General features: G+C 43.1%; 1 protein-coding gene across 1 annotated transcript; it reads right to left on the bottom strand.

Moving 5' to 3' along the window:
• Positions 1-862: 862 nt before the first annotated feature.
• rab35b (RAB35, member RAS oncogene family b) lies at positions 863-16,874 on the bottom strand. The gene is made up of 6 exons (XM_034079242.2): positions 16,579-16,874; positions 10,448-10,498; positions 10,025-10,148; positions 5,146-5,270; positions 4,019-4,143; positions 863-3,198 (listed from the first exon to the last, which is right to left on the bottom strand). Exons 1-6 carry the CDS (start codon positions 16,628-16,630, stop codon positions 3,070-3,072), a joined length of 606 nt encoding a protein of 201 aa, XP_033935133.1. The 5' UTR covers positions 16,631-16,874; the 3' UTR covers positions 863-3,069.
• Positions 16,875-17,685: the final 811 nt, after the last annotated feature.

Below are 17,685 nucleotides of genomic sequence, written 5' to 3'. Positions count from 1 at the left end.
CCAGTGCTCCCGATCCCTGTGCTCCTGCTCCGGCGATCCAGCTGACCCGGGAGGGGCCCCATCGCGGCCTACGCCGTCTCCCTGCCCGTCCTCTGGAGCTGTCCCGTCGCCACCTTCTTGCCCGCCCTCGAGCCCGGCCCCCTGAGTTCCCCAGCCGCGGCCTTCGAGCCCGGCCCCCTAATTTACCCCGACGAAGCCTTCACCCCAGTCTTCGGCCCCCTGAGTTTCGCCGCCGTGGACTTCCCTGCTCTGTTGCTGTTCCTCCGGGATGTCTGTCCGAGTCCCTTCTCCGGTCCCCCTCCACCCACCCTGTTGGATGTCTGGGATCCGTCCCTTGAGTGGGGGTAATGTCACGATCTGTCTGTGTTGTGTTTTGTCTCGATCTGTCTTTGGTTTCCGGTTTTATTTTGAAAAGTGTTCACCCCCCCCCCCCCGTCTTGCCTGTTGCTTCCTGTCTGTGTGTTCCCTCCTGCCTGATTACCCGATTGTGTTCACCTTGTGTTTTCTCCTCCCTCCTCACCTGTGTCTTGTTTGTGTGATTAGTCTTGTGTGCATGTATCAGAGTATTTCTTCCACCTCTGAATTCTTATACTCAGAATCTGTAATTTGTGTAAACCACGAGTCACCTTCAGGATGAATTCTTATAAATCAGGCGACGTCTGACTTTTTCTTGTGGAAATGTGCAACACTTTGAATAAAAGTCAGTCAGACTTAAGTTTTAAATAAGTATTTCAGCATTAGCTTTGTTTATTTAATGATAACGTGAAGTCCCGATGTGTGTACAACTGTAAATAAGTGATGATAGTAATGGACGACAGTAAAGACACGAACAGACGATTAAAGACGGACAGCAACGAGACGCTTCACACTTCCTCTCATACACTTTTATTCACAGAAAAGCAAAAATAAAGTTAAAAGACACAGGTTTAAAATGAAGTTAAGAGCGAGCCTCAAATCACTGACGCACGACATCAGCCATTATGTGTCAAATATTTATTCCTTTAAAACGTTTTTATTACTGATTAAATTCATGTTGGGAAAAATGAATAGTACATCTCTTTTTCTCCAGTGTGCAGCAAACCACAGCTGACGGTGTTTCATCCTGTGTGTATGTTCTATAGGGAATATAAACACACAAATATATTTATATATACATACACGAGTAGAAATCATAACGAGTGAGATTTGATATCCTCCGCCTCTCGAGGAGCTCAGCCTCTGCGTTTCTTTAACTCTCCCAATTTAAAGGAAATATGTGATGTGGAAAGAGAGGAGGCCGGCGCTGTGCTTTACAGACGAGGAACAGGGCCACCTTCTGGAGATCTGACACGAAGGACATTTTTTATTCAGACAATTTTTTGGTTTTCTGAAAAAAATATAATAAATTTTTTCTCAAATCCCAGAATTTCAACATTTTTCTCGCATTTCTCACAATTTCGATTTTCCAATTCCAACTTATAATTTGTTCAAAATTCCAGCTTTCCCACGGTTTTAGTTTGTCAACATTTCTAACTTTCTTTCCTCAAAATTACAACTTTATTTTCAAAATTTCAACTTTTTCTTAAAATTTCGATTTGTCAGAATTCCAATTTTTTTTCAAAATTGCAACTTTCTCATACAATTTAAGTTTTACTCAAAATTGCAACTTTCAGATCAGCACTCCTTTTTTTCCTCAAAATTCCAACTTTTTTCCCTCGGAATTCTGACTTTTTTCAAAATTCAAACTTTATTTTCAAAATTCAAACTTTTTCTTACAATTTTGATTTGTGTCAGAATTCAAACTTTTATCTCAGAACTCCAAAAAAACGTTTCCCTTTTGGTCAGATCTAAAACATAAAAAAATAATAATATGTGTCCCTAATCCCCTTCCGTAGGACTTCACCAGAATTTGTTTTATATCATATATATCAAATCATAATCATTTGTGTATACATTTCTCTCCCAGTGTCACCGTGAATTATTTTTAGAAAGAAAATAACCCTTTTATTCAAAAGATTCAAGGTACCCGGTTCAATATTTCAAATTCAGATGTTTTTTGGGGGTGGTTACACATTCCTTAAACAGTCTCACTCTCATCCTGGTTGTCGTGATAAAAACACTGTCCGGTAACACTTCGGTTGAACAGGAAGCTGAGGGGGGGGGCTTTGTGACGGAGAGAATCGATGGGAATATTCTGCAAGCTGAGAGACAGTGAAAACACAGCGAGATGCACTTTGATGGAGCGATGCAGGAGAGAGGGGGGCTGATATGTGAGAAATGATGCAGAAATACAGAAGGGAGATGAGTGAGGTGGGGGGAGCACTTCGGACCCCCCGCCTCATGGCAACAGTCCAAAAACGAGAGGCGCCACTGAGCTCCTGATATTTTATTTTCTACAATATTGGCAGTATTGTTTGTTTGTTTCCTTAAAATAAAAAAAAGGTTTAAAAGCGATGTCGGACGCAGTGAACGGTGCTTTCAGTCGTCCAGGAGGAGGTTCAACTGCCCTTAGAAAACTAAACAAAATGGTTGGCTCATCACAATTGGAGGGGAAGCTTGGCAAAATGTGGACACAAAACAAGTCCGTCGGATTAGTCGCAAAAAAAAAAGGTTTTCCGTCTCAGCAACAAAAAGGTCCACGATGTGTCGGCGTGAGCGGCGTGTGAAATGTGGAGAGAAATAAACCCCCTGAAAAACAACAAATAAAACTACAAGTAAATCCAGAGAACGGTGACCTCCTTCTCCACTCTGAATGTCCCGTGTGCAGAGAAGGAGCTGAGTGTGTGTGTGTGTGTGTGTGTGTGTGTGTGTGTGTGTGATGGCGATCCTTAAACAAAAGGAGGTCTGCTGAAATCCAAATAAAACTTGATTTGACGTCTAATAAAATCTGTACATTTATTTTTTCTCTCTCATGATTAATTCGTCCAAAGGGGACTTTTTTTTTTTTTCTTTATTCCATTTATTTATCTTTCACCGTATATTTAGTAAATCTTTTTTTCTTTTTTAATTTAGATGCTCCGAGTCTCTTGTGTTTATGCGTGTGGAGAGAAGACGGCCTCTTCTCGTTGGTGGCGCTTGCTGCCGAGTTCGCTAGCAGCACTTTTTCTTTCGTTTACTGTTCCGGGTGAGTTTGACCACGTCGTTCTGCTGCTGCTGCTGCTGCTTGGCGAGAACTTCCTTCTTAGCTCTGAGCACGAGCTCCGTGATGCAGTTGAACATCTGGTGGAGGAGGAGACACACGAGGTGAGGAGAGCGGGAAGAACATCACACGCAGACTGCAGGAATCCGTTTCACATCAAACATCTGTACTGTAATACAACTGGTCTCTACTTTAAAGAGTTCTCTCCTGCTGATGTTCAGGTGTATATCAGTATGTAGTGTCTCTACTTTAAAGAGTCCTCTCCTGCTGATGTTCAGGTGTATATCAGTATGTAGTGTCTCTACTTTAAAGAGTCCTCTCCTGCTGATGTTCAGGTGTATATCAGTATGTAGTGTCTCTACTTTAAAGAGTCCTCTCCTGCTGATGTTCAGGTGTATATCAGTATGTAGTGTCTCTACTTTAAAGAGTCCTCTCCTGCTGATGTTCAGGTGTATATCAGTATGTAGTGTCTCTACTTTAAAGAGTCCTCTCCTGCTGATGTTCAGGTGTATATCAGTATGTAGTGTCTCTACTTTAAAGAGTCCTCTCCTGCTGATGTTCAGGTGTATATCAGTATGTAGTGTCTCTACTTTAAAGAGTCCTCTCCTGATGATGTTCAGGTGTATATCAGTATGTAGTGTCTCTACTTTAAAGAGTCCTCTGAGATAAATAAGGGTGCGTAGAAGGAGTTGACTGCGTCCTTTGTGGATTCAAATGCGTTGTCATGACATCACTAGTTGCAAACACACACACCACACACACACACACACACACACACACACACACACACACACACACACACACACACACACACACACACACACACACACACACACACACACACACACACACACACACACACACACACACACACACACACACACACACACACACACACACCTCTTCGACGTTGATGTTCTCTTTTGCACTCGTCTCAAACAGGTTGATTCCCATCTGCTCGGCAAACTTCTGCGCGTCGGTCGTCTCCACCACCTTCGAGTTGGGGTCGTCGTTTTTGTTTCCCACTGGAGAAAAGAACGTATTTCAGAGGTCATGTGATGTAGATGATGCCCTCGACCTGCTGCACGGAGGTCTGTTGCGATGTTTAAATATCTAATTGGGTTTAAGAGATAAGTTCCATTACACATACACGGCTCGACTAAAGCCGTATGCCAGTTCCAGTCTGCAACCACCTGTAGGTTATATTGACTCTTCACATTATTTAGAAGCGTTGATCTGTGATAATACTTATACCTCTTATTAACGTTGCTTTTGTCTCGGCCCATACATTCAGCGGTTGGCTCTCATAAACAGAACACTAGTTTCTCTCTGAGGGAACAACACTTCTAATCTGATGATGTTTACCCTTCTATCAGGCATGTTGTCGGTAAACAAAGCTAATCTGTTTGAATTGTCCCTCAACATGTCGAGAGGTTTCAAGAGTCTTTTGAAAGCGTTGGAGTAACTATCTAACTCAGGGGTGTCAAACTCAAGGCTCGGGGGCCAAATCCGGCCCTCTACTTTATTTTATGCGGCCCCGCAAGAGCTTGCAAATAATATAATACGTTTAATATACGGTTACATTACAGAATCACGTGGCCCATAAACTACATGTCCCACAATGCATTTCCTTTTGTGACATGCGCACTGAAGAGACTTGCATTTATTTGCCCTGGACTTCTGCTTTCAGACGTAGTTAATTACGAAGTTACCCCTATGGTTATTACCCTATCCGATAATAATCCAATGCAGAGGAAATAATGTAATATAATACATTATTTTATATATATTATATATTTATATAGTTACAACCGGCCCTTTGAGTGCAACCATAACGCTAGTGTGGCCCACGATGAAATTGAGTTCGACACCCCCGATCTAACCGATAGGCTTCCTGTATATCATGTTGTCCTCTTGATATGGGTTTAATGCACCTTTGGGCTCCTCGACAGTGAAGACTGCATCACGGGACACTCGTGCACTTCCTGCAGAACAGAGATACAGATCGGAGGCGTGTTGGAACTCACCTAATATTCGGCACACGTCGTCACAGTTCTGGTTGATTTCATGTAGCCATCGTTTGACGTTGACGAAGGACTCTGCACTCGTGACGTCGTAAACCACGATGACCCCGTGTGTCCCTCTGTAGTATCTGAGCGAGGACGGAGAGACGCACACTTTAGTACCTTGGTTTGATTAAACGTATATGTTCACCCTTTAAGGCTACTTACATGGAAAGTTCTGAGGATCCACAATGAGTTCTCTTTATAGTTCATCAGAATAGAAATTAGAATCAGGTTTATTGCAGAAGTCGGTTTACACACGTACGAGGAATTATCTTATGTTGCTCAGAAACAGTCTTTGTGTTTATTTAATAACCGCATACTCAATAAAATACTACAATTACTTCGACCACACATTGAGCTGCACCAAGAACCAGAAAGAGAGCATCCCCGTCTGACTGCACCCTTTGCCTCACTGTGTGTGTGTGTGTGTGTGTGTGTGTGTGTGTGTGTGTGTGTGTGTGTGTGTGTGTGTGTGTGTGTGTGTGTGTGTGTGTGTGTGTGTGTGTTAGGGCTGTGCAATTAATCGTATTTTAATCGCGATTACAATTTTGTCTTGCAACGATTACGAAAACAACGTAATCGAAATAAAACGATTATTATTTTTATTTAAAAAAAAAAAAGGAATTATTTTTTTATTGTTTTTCAGTTGAATTATACAGTTCAGGGTAATCAACTCTGAAAAACATACGGTTCACTTTTTTATTTCAATAAATGGATGTTTTCAAAGTAAATGGATAATCGTTTTTAATAATCGTGATATCAATTATTGACCAAAATAATCGTGATAATGATTTTTGCCATAATCGCCCAGCCCTAGTGTGTGTGTGTGTGTGTGTGTGTGTGTGTGTGTGTGTGTGTGTGTGTGTGTGCATTTCCCAAATGTGTAAAACGTGTCGCTGTGTGTGCGAGTGTTTATTGGACATGACACATGAGAACCATAAACCACACACACACACACACACACACGCACATACACCAGCAGAGTGGGGCCCGGCACACACAGGCAGTAAAGAACCCAATAACCGGCTCTCCTGCCTCACGTATAAATCAGTTTGAGCCGTGGCTGCGGAGTCACGGCGCTGACCGCGTGACGCGCAATATTAATTTAATCAATCTTTCGTGTTGTGTGAATCTGTGCTGTCCTGCTTTTCATTCTCACCCCGTTGATGTTCAAACGACTGACTTTCCCCACAGGGATTAACGAACCGTCTCATCCTGGGGGGTCTGACGCACGTCGTCGCTCCACGGCCATTTCCTGTCTTGCCACACTTTGTTCTCGGTGAGCGAGTTACTTCCCAACAATCAAAACAGTGATTATCGTCGTTTCTTATTCTTTGGGCTGATCAGAAAACGAGGGACGTGTTTCCGAAACCCAGCATGACGTCCTGAAATGTACGGATTCGTCCACAACACAAACATGTTCAGTCATCCACGAGTAAAGAAAACAAACATTTTGAGCATCGAATAACTTCGATCGAGAGAGTTTCGACTACAAATCAAAAACGTGGAGATTCACGTAACCGCCGACGACCAATATATTAATCTTCACAGCTCTAATTTCCCCACAACTAAGACATTATTATGTGTTTATAGCCCAAAAAGTAGGGCTGTGCGATTATGGCAAAAATCATAATCACGATTATTTGGGTCAATAATTGATATCACGATTATTTTGACGATTATTCATTGACCATTTATTGAACTTTAAAACAAATAATATTTTACCAATAAACAAGAACAACATATGTTGGAGCGCACTTCCAAAACCATACTAAATATTATTAATATGATAAATAAAAATAAATTGGACCAAAATAAATCAAATATGATGCAGTGCACTGTCACAACATACTGACAACTCCTTAACATATAGCCACATGTCGGTAAAACATATTCAACATATTCCACTCAGTTAAACGTTGAAGGCTGGCCCACCGTCATGGTCCAGAAGTAACAGGAAATAAATATTGAACTACAATTTAAGACCAAATAAAAATGTTTAGGCCACCATGGCACATGCTGGTAGGGCTGCTCATGTCATCTCAGCCTGTTTACATGGTCTGGTTTCAGAGATGAGCGCAGGCAGGTGACAAGCCACCTGTACTGAAGACCCTCAGCCACGCCCCGACACATGGGGTGACGCCGGCCAATCACAAAGCTTTGATGCGTTCAAGTGCATTATTCTGGCACAGGAAGATTATGTTACAGGACATTAACGATAAAACAGAATATTGTTGTTCTATTTTTAGACACATCTCGCGATCGACTGGTTGGGCACCCCTCGGCTAGAACATAGGTCTGTTGTGGTGGCAAAGTAGTCAGCTGAAGCCACATCTCTCTCAACTTCCCCACGGCATGTGTCACATAGTGCAGGCAGCGCAGACCTGCTGAAATAATACCGAGGCGGCATCGCGTAGTTGCTTAAAGCCCTGGTTGCTAACAGTGCTAACTGGGCACATATCTTTAGCGATGTGAAATGTAATGGCAAAGTACTTAGTGGAAATAGTTTTACCCTTCTTTTTAACGAGTTGCTGCTCTTGTTCTGACATCTTCGCTCGCGCTGAACACTCACAACACATGTCACTCCCACGTGGCCGAGTGGGCTTTTAGGGAGGGGCGAAAGCGCACCCAGCTAAATAATCGTATTTTGTCAATTATGCTGTTTTCATAATCGTCGCAAGCCATAATCGTAATCGCGATTAAAATACGATTAATTGCACAGCCCTACCAAAAAGTCAATACTAATAAGTGTAAACGAGCATGCTTGATCACAAACCTCGCTGCCGACTGAAGTACGCCGTATTCCCGCTGGGCGACAAACCTCACCGCCTACTGAAGTACGCCGTATTCCTGCTGGGCGACAAACCTCGCTGCCTACTGAAGTACGCCGTATTCCTGCTGGGCCACAAACCTCGCTGCCTACTGAAGTACGCCGTATTCCTGCTGGGCCACAAACCTCACTGCCTACTGAAGTACGCCGTATTCCTGCTGGGCGACAAACCTCGCTGCCTACTGAAGTACGCCGTATTCCCACTGGGCGACAAACCTCACTGCCTACTGAAGTACGCCGTATTCCTGCTGGGCGACAAACCTCACCGCCTACTGAAGTACGCCGTATTCCCGCTGGGCCACAAACCTCACTGCCTACTGAAGTACGCCGTATTCCCGCTGGGCCACAAACCTCACTGCCTACTGAAGTACGCCGTATTCCCGCTGGGCGACAAACCTCACTGCCTACTGAAGTACGCCGTATTCCCGCTGGGCGACAAACCTCACTGCCTACTGAAGTACGCCGTATTCCCGCTGGGCGACAAACCTCACTGCCTACTGAAGTACGCCGTATTCCCGCTGGGCGACAAACCTCACTGCCTACTGAAGTACGCCGTATTCCCGCTGGGCGACAAACCTCACTGCCGACTGAAGTACGCCATATTCGCGTCGTGTTCGTTACGTTCGTTGCAGTTGTGTCTTAAGTGTAATTTGGCTCGGCTTCCTATTTGTGGACATGCTTTTATTTTGAAGGAGAGTTAGCACTGTTGACAGGAAGTTGTTGTTGCTATGGAAACAACGTGAAGGAGATTAACAGAGAAAAGTAATATCTACATATAAAGACGGATAAAGTAAACGATAACGTTTATAGTTAAGTGTTGGCACCCCCCGAAGAGGCACAAGCTCTTGATATTGGAGATTTCAATAAATTAGAAAAAGAAAACGGGGAAAAACGAATAACGAAATTGAAACTTCACCACATTTATTAATCAGCTTCAGCCACTTTTAACAAAATGCATCTCTAGAAATGTAACTGGTGGACTCGTTAAAGGTGGGGTAGGTAAGTTTGAGAAACCAGCTCGAGATCGCTAGAATTTGAAAATACACAGCCGGAAGAAATCTGCCACTTCCTCACAGAGCCCCTCCCCCAACACACACGAACGTGACCAATGAGGGCACGAGATCAGTGTGTGCCCCGATGGAAGGCTGACAGGCAGGTAGGCCATCCCGTTACTTTAGCCGGGCCGAGGCAGATCATTGGTCGTGCTTTTTACAGCGCTACGGCTTCCACTGATGATATTTTTTAATGTATTTTTTGTCAAAGCACTTCAGATATTCATTGTTGTCGGGATGTTAAGAGCGTTCCATGGAATATAACAACAAGTGTGTCTCGACCCGGTATCTCGAGCCGGTTTCTGAAACTTACCCCACCTTTAAGGAACAAAAGAGTTGAAATACATATTTTACAAACCGTAAAATGCTACTTGATGCAACAATATTATCTAGAAATATCACGTATATAAATATAATTAGAGGGTATTTTTCTGCAGAATTACTACTTCTCCTTTGAATACTTTCAATAATCATTATTTCACTTGAGTGAGTATTTTCAATGCTGGGCTTGTTCTTGTAGTCGACTGCGTTGACATGACGTGTTGGTGCTTTCACCGAGCGTCTGAATACTTCCTCCAACCCTCACGTAGGAAATATCAATCTGGATCTCTGGGGACTTCCACTCGGCCTCTCACCATCGCCTCGTTCTGCCGTCTGCAAACTACTTCCTCAAACACAATCTGACGACCGCAAAAAGACATTCACTTTCAACTGCTGAAATGAATATATCGAGCATCGCCTTGAAGATAGAGTGTGTGTGGGAGTGTGTGTGTGTGTGTGTTAAAGTACCCCCTGTGTGTTCATGTCCTGAAACTACTCTCATATACATCGGTGTGACTCCAGAATATCACCTATCATCAGGGTTGTAAAGTGTGTGTGTGTGTGTGTGTGTGTGTGTGTGTGTGTGTGTGTGTGTGTGTGTGTGTGTGTGTGTGTGTGTGTGTGTGTGTGGACTCACGTGGAGGTGATGGTGCGGAAGCGCTCCTGCCCTGCTGTGTCCCAGATCTGTAGCTTCACCTTCTCCCCGTTGATCTCCACCGTCCGGATCTTAAAGTCCACGCCGATCGTGGTGATATAGCTACCTACACACACACACACACACACACGTTTCAGAGCCACAACAACAGAGAGGAAGGGGTTGGGATTATTCCACAGAGGAGGAGGAAGTAGATCTACACACTCCTAAAATGTAAGGTTTTGTCCAGAACACAAACATATTCACTTTGCGGTCATAGAGGACGAGTAAAGAAAACATTTAATAACTTTGATCGAGAGACTTTTGACTCTCCACCCCCACATGTATGGGAACTAAACAAAGACATTACTGTGGGGTTATGCCCCAAAAGACAGAGGAAGAGGAGGAGGAGGAAGATGTACACACCTGAAAACGTGTTGTCTGCAAATCGCAGGAGGAGACTGCTCTTCCCCACCCCTGAGGAGACACATGGGATTAGAGGATACAAGTCAAACATGCGAGTGTGTCCTTTTGACTCTGAAATGTAGAACATCTGAGTGCAACAAGTCGAGGGGTTTCGAGCATCCAAAAATGACCCGTTGCAGTTTTTCATATGAAGTTCTGGCTGTCAGAGTGAAACCATGGAAACCGTGTAAAGACTCTTTAAAATGCCGCGTCTCAAATAAGGAGCTTTCCCTCCGATTGAAATCACATGAAAGTGAAGACGGACAAAACAAGACATTTAAGGAAATCACCGTTGACTTTGAGAAAGCAGGACGGACACTTCATTCATCTCGATATCTGAATAACAGTCGTGCACGGATAATGAAAAGAACCCTGAATGGCGGCTCGAGCTCGACCCGCAGACGTGAAGGAGTCAAAGCCACACACGGAAAGACGAGAAAACGAGAGAGGAGAGGAAGGTCAGTGTCCTTCAGACGTCAGGCTTCAGCTGGAAGGAGACTCAGGCGTGTGTGTTCGTCATCTCGCGTTTGATTGGCCCAACATAAAAGCTCTCGGGTTCAACGAGCAATAACCAACGCGTCAAAGCCGAACGGAGAGCTCCATCTTTCTGAAGCTTTCAAATCCAAACTTCTCAGGGCTCAACAAGACGTAAATAAGATGCAGCGCCAGGTTAGGGCATCGAACGACTCTTAGGCCTCTGGAGAAGATGAAGCTCTCACGCGTCATCTTCCTACTCATCGATGTTGAGTTTTTATACTGTAGTACGGTAAATACATCTACTCTATAGTAGGGGTGTTGAAAATAATCGTTTCTACGATGCATTGCGATGCGGACGTGGACGATTCGGTCTCGATGCAGTGACGGAAGATAATCGGTTATAGAGTAGTAACGTTGCTTCCTGATTTTCCGGCCGCGGCTTTACTATAACGTTTTTTCTGTCACTTTAATATCAAATCGGTCGGTGACGCAGAGATCAGGGAACATACGTGACAGCGGCACAGCAACACCGAACACGGAGCAGTCTGCTTTATCCACCAACACAAGAACACCAGTCCAGAACCCACAGCAGAAGGACCCGCTCTGAATCACTCCGTGTTGCTGCGGCTCAGAGACACAGACAGGGATTTATGTTTTTCAAAAATAATCGCGTTACAATCATGTCAGGTTTCTGGTGTATTTAATTAAGTCTTGGATTGCAAAGTATGAATGTCCTCTAGCAATTTGCAGACGATATATACGTGTGTAAAGTTTGTGAAGGCAGGAGGAAAAAAGCTTCCGCGATCACCGTCTCCTCTCCGTTCCTCCAAGCCCCGCCCCCTCCCTGAAAATAATGAGTGACATGCTTATAGTGACCCGATAGAAACTTTATTATTCACTTAATCACTGAGATATAATGAAGCTAATTTTATCTTTCATTCATTGGATTTATGTAACAGTAAAACAGAGAATGTAAGTGTGCACCCACATGCAGTATTTTAGTTTGTATATGCTGTTGTAAATACTCCTGTTGTCTGCTGTGTTCAGACTCAAGTCCTGTGTGTGATCCTCCTTCAGGACATTCAGTGTCCTTTCTTAACAGAAGGCCGTGGCTAGAAGCTGCAGCTCGACTGCAGAAGCATTAGCTTTTTGTTTTTGAGGATGGAACAACTTCACACACGGAGGCTAGACCTATACAATTCATTTATTTTGGTTTATAAATTAATGTCAAGACATTTATGTTATTGATTTCTGAAGCACTTTCTAAATAATAAAAAGAGAGTTCATATGTATTTACTGCATGTATGCATTGATGAAAAATAAGCCATGTGCAGTAATATAGAAAATTGAGGATGCAACGCATTGGTATGAATCGAGATGCACCGGGATATCGAACCGAATCGAATCGTTGACAGGATAATCGTAATCGAATCGAATCGTGAGACCAGTGAAGATGCACAGCCCTACTCTATAGTGTACACACTGTTTCTACTGTATTCATGAATATTCACACGTCACTTTCGAGTCCTAAACACGTACTCTGCATTTTGTTGTTTTTCCACACTGGTTCGACGCCAAAGTGCCGTTTCATCCCGTTGCCATGGCAACAAAACTGAATCTAATCCTCTTTGGTATCGGCTAATAAACAAAACAATTCATAAAAAGGGCAAATTGATTCTGAGCGAGTTAAAAAAAAGCACGACCTCCTTCAGAACGACCGACTCTCCGAGTGTCAGCGGTGAAAGCGGTCGTTACAATAAACCTTTAACAGCCTCGAGGAACACCGTACGACAACCAACACGCGTCGAACCGCTCTCACTCGTGCGGCTTTCCCTCTCTCGCTCCGAGCGGGAGCTTTTCTGGTTCAGCTCCGGTTTCCCTCTTCTGCTCCCGCTCTGTTCACACCGCCCAGAGCTGCCGCTGCTGCGTCACGACTTCACCGTCTACGTGCCTGCTTCATAAAATCCAAACTGCGGAAACCCCTCACATCGACGACAACAACAACAACAACAACAATGGCCGATTGTATTGAAGCGCTGTTCACTTTGGTTATCCTCTTACGAAACGACATGGAAGGCATCGGACGACTTTACTTGGAACTTTACAAACATCACATACGAGACTTCTTTGTGGTCTTCAGCTTCAACGACGAATCTGCCCCCGCCTCGACGTAAGCGCCGCCGCCTCTTAGCTCCGAAGCTCTTGCCTCTAGACCGGCACTTTTTTGGCGCTGGAAGTGAACCGGATTCCGGAGCTAAGAGGCTCTGCGGTGTGAACAGGAAAAACCGGTACTTTTCAGCTCCGAGCTGGAAACGCGTTGGTGTGAAGGGGCATCAGATGTATTCTGCAGCTGAGGGACACTGGCCCTGTGTGTGAGCGGCAGTAAGGAGTGTGTGTGAGCGGCAGTACAGAGTGTGTGTGAGCGGCAGTACAGAGTGTGTGTGAGCGGCAGTAAGGAGTGTGTGTGAGCGGCAGTACAGAGTGTGTGTGAGCGGCAGTACAGAGTGTGTGTGAGCGGCAGTACAGAGTGTGTGTGAGCGGCAGTACAGAGTGTGTGTGGGCAGCAGCTGGTGGGGTGGTGCCAGGATCGGGGTTATCAATGAATGCAAAGAACATTGACTACAACCCAAAGCGCTGCAGAGTGAGCATGGAGCCGAACATGGTTTCACTTCGAGGGGAAATACAGGACAACTGATTACGCACGAACCGGTGGCTTTAGGGTTTAACAAAATAAAGATGCTCCGGCTCTCCAACCGCTGATAGACTATAATGATATGTTCTGATTATAATTATTGATGCATTAAAGTGTAGGAATACTCTGTTACAGTAAAAGTACTCAGGTCTTGTACTTGAGTGAAAGTAGAAGTACTCCGGTCTTGTTCTTGAGTAAAAGTAGAAGTACTCACTGAGTACTTTTACTTTCACTCAAGTACAAGATCTGAGTACTTCTACTGTCACTTAAGTACAAGACCTGAGTACTACTCAGGTCTTGTTCTTGAGTAAAAGTAGAAGTACTCAGGTCTTGTACTTGAGTAAAAGTAGAAGTACTCAGATATTGTACTAGAGTGAAAGTAGAAGTACTCAGGTCTTGTACTTGAGTAAAAGTAGAAGTACTCAGGTCTTGTACTTGAGTAAAAGTAGAAGTACTCAGGTCTTGTACTTGAGTGAAAGTAGAAGTACTCAGGTCTTGTTCTTGAGTAAAAGTAGAAGTACTCAGGTCTTGTACTCTAGTAAAAGTAGAAGTACTCAGGTCTTGTACTTGAGTAAAAGTAGAAGTACTCAGGTCTTGTTCTTGAGTAAAAGTAGAAGTACTCAGGTCTTGTACTCTAGTAAAAGTAGAAGTACTCAGGTCTTGTACTTGAGTAAAAGTAGAAGTACTCAGATCTTGTACTTAGTAAAAGTAGAAGTACTCAGAGTGTAGGAATACTCTGTTGCAGTAAAAGTCCTGTATTCAAAATGTTCCTCAAGTGAAAGTAGAAAAGTATTCTCATCAAAATATAGTGAAAGACAGTAAAAGTAGTCGTTGTGCAGATTGGTCCATTTCAGAATAATATATATGATATGTTTTATAATGATTGATCATGAAAGTGTTCTCAAAGCTGGTGAAGGTGCAGCTAGTCTGAAGTACTTGGTAGACTGCAGGGTAGCTGGTGAAGGTGCAGCTAGTCTGAAGTACTTTGTAGACTGCAGGGTAGCTGGTGGAGGTGCAGCTAGTCTGAAGTACTTTGTAGACTGCAGGGTAGCTGGTGAAGGTGCAGCTAGTCTGAAGTACTTTGTAGACTGCAGGGTAGCTGGTGAAGGTGCAGCTAGTCTGAAGTACTTTGTAGACTGCAGGGTAGCTGGTGAAGGTGCAGCTAGTCTGAAGTACTTTGTAGACTGCAGGGTAGCTGGTGAAGGTGCAGCTAGTCTGAAGTACTTTGTAGACTGCAGGGTAGCTGGTGAAGCTAGTCTGAAGTACTTTGTAGACTGCAGGGGTAGCTGGTGAAGGTGCAGCTAGTCTGAAGTACTTTGTAGACTGCAGGGTAGCTGGTGAAGGTGCAGCTAGTCTGAAGGACTTTGTAGACTGCAGGGTAGCTGGTGAAGGTGCAGCTAGTCTGGAGTACTTTGTAGACTGCAGGGTAGCTGGTGGAGGTGCAGCTAGTCTGAAGTACTTTGTAGACTGCAGGGTAGCTGGTGGATTTACTCCAGGTGGAACTAAAGTCTGATTCAACACTTGGTTAGATTTCACATCATTCATCCACATCTGTGAAGTAACTAAAGGTGTTAAATATATGTAGTGGAGTAGAAGTACCTTTGAATTGAAGTCGTTAAAATTGAACTTAAGTACAGTACTCGGGTGTATCTACTTGGTCCACCCATCCAAAGTCCCAATAACCCGCTCAGCTCGGACAGCAAAGTCTCATGTTCTAGAACCGAGGACAATCTGAACACATACATTTTGTAATATTGTAATGTCTATAAAATCCAATGGCAAATGTAGTATATTTCTGTATTCAATATGTTGTGTATTATTTAGATACTCTAGTGATATATGTCCTCTCTATTGTGAATGTGTGTATACCTCCAGGTAATGCTATCTTTTATGTGTATTATATTTGTATCCTATCCCATCTTTTAAATATTTGTAACTCGTGTAATGCTTAACAAATCTGATGCTGTGACAAAATAATGTCCTAATTTGGGATAAATAAAGTATCTATCTATCTAGTATCCATCTATCTAGTATCTATCTATTGGACTGGGGAAGTGTCATGATGGTGATAGATGTTGTTAAAGATGTTTTCTTTTCCCTTCTTTATTTAAATAAATTGATGTTTACAGAACAAACCTTTAAATGGCTATTTTTATTTATTTAAATGACCACTTTTTCATATTCTGAGCCATAAATATCCAATTACACTTAACTCTCCAGGTGAATTATTCTTTAAATCGAGAGGTTTAGTTCATATATATCATAAATAACCTGATTTATAGAACATTATAAATAAAATTATAGTGAAAAGGGGATTTTGTCCTCTGGCTTTTGAGAGTATTTTCTGATTTATGGAGCAATACAAACCCATAAGCAAAACTCGTCCACTCTAATAAATTAACAAACTGAAACAAGATATATTAGATTACATATATCTATCTCTATCTATCTATCTATGTAGCTATATATCTATCTATATCAAATATGTCTACCGTAAGCTAACAGTTAGCCACAATCCTGGAAGTGTAGTGTTAGCATCACTAACTAGCCAACACAGCTAACAGGGGATACACACTACCGTTACATTACCGGACCCCCGGTACAGTTATTCCAGTTACAGAGTGTGTTGTGTTGTTGAGCTAAAATAATAGCATTAGACAATATACAACCAGGACCAGAAAATATCTTGCGAGATCAGAAGTCTGTTATATCCGGCCTGAGACTCAACCTCCGCCTGTCCCACAGAAACATGACGAATGTTGTACAAATCCACCATCATTTGAATGCAGATAAAACACACATTTAACAACTAACACAACATAACAGAGCAACCCGAGCCTCCAGCTGCGTTTCTGCCTCTCCCCTTGGGAAAAAAAACAAGTCAAGGCCTACTTCCCGTCCCTCATCCCCGGTGTTTCCTTACCGCTGTCCCCGATGATGAGCAGCTTGAAGAGGTAATCGTAGTCCCTGGCCATGCCGGTAGCTGGTGGCTCCTCAACCCCCGCCTTGTGTACTCGGTTTTCTGTCCGAAATCACCCCAGATCCACACGATATGAAAGACAACAATCCAGCAGTACCGATACTATAGATGGTTAGCATCCAACCCCCCGAGCCGCCGGTGTTTCTCTCGGGGTTTCGCGGCGTCAGCAGTGCTCTCCCTCCGCTGCGAACAGCCGGAAACTCCGCTTCCTTCTGCTTCTGCTGCACCCTCTGAGAGCCGGAGACACTGCGCATGCGCCCGGACACGGCTGCAACACCTCATCGTGCCTCTGAAGAACTCTGCTGTAGTGGGTATTATGTATTTATTTCAACGAGAACCATGCAGACAAATACATTAATCTCGGATTTTTAGCTAATTTCCATCTGCAAACAGGGGCGAATGTATGACCATTTATAATTCTGTAATTTAGAGGTAATACGGGAATGGAGAGGACTTGTAGTATTTATGGCCAGGTTGAGATTTAGTTTAATTTCTTGGATATTTAAAAGTGAACAACTAAAAGAAAATAAATTCAAAATGTTTAGAATATTGACGAAAAGCAAAGAAAAGATGCTGGGAGTAAAGTCAGAGGGTGGAGATTAAACAAGCTTTTTGAAAATATTAAGAAGATTATTATTTATTTTTTTAGAATAAAGGCAAGCTTTTCAAAAGTCTAAATGTAAATAACAAAGTCAAAATGTAGAGATAAAGTCGAAAATGTTAAGAAAAATATTCACCATCAAGTCAGAGGGTCGAGAATAACCACGCTTTCAGATTGACATGAATGAAACTATATGTTTCTATTTATTTAAGTCAAGTGTTGAAGTCGAGCAAAAAGTAAAAGTGTCAGGTTTTATTTGTTGCATTTTGAAAATAAAGTCTAAATGTTGATCCTGTGATTGAAAACATGGTCGATGTCGCTTTATATTGACTTAATTCAGTGGTAACACAGGCATGGAGAGGACTTCTACTGAAGAGGCCACACAGAGAACAGACAAGTACTTTCTTTATTTTGAGGATACAATTTTAAAAACAGTTTTAATGCTGAGA

Source organism: Pseudochaenichthys georgianus, unplaced genomic scaffold (genome assembly GCF_902827115.2).
Source record: "Pseudochaenichthys georgianus unplaced genomic scaffold, fPseGeo1.2 scaffold_573_arrow_ctg1, whole genome shotgun sequence".
NCBI classification, from domain to species: domain Eukaryota; kingdom Metazoa; phylum Chordata; class Actinopteri; order Perciformes; family Channichthyidae; genus Pseudochaenichthys; species Pseudochaenichthys georgianus.
Note: the sequence above shows the minus strand (reverse complement) of the source record. Positions and strands in the feature narration are given on the sequence as shown.

What these genes read in the sequence shown, in the direction of transcription:
- rab35b (XM_034079242.2), bottom strand. Translation starts at nt 16,630, where the DNA reads ATGGCCAGGGACTACGATTACCTCTTCAAGCTGCTCATCATCGGGGAC. An exon ending in GCTCATCATCGGGGACAGCG is followed by an intron (nt 10,499 to 16,578) that starts GTAAGGAAACAC and finishes GTGTCTCCTCAG; the next exon opens with GGGTGGGGAAGAGCAGTCTC. An exon ending in TGCAGACAACACGTTTTCAG is followed by an intron (nt 10,149 to 10,447) that starts GTGTGTACATCT and finishes GTGTGTGTGTAG; the next exon opens with GTAGCTATATCACCACGATC.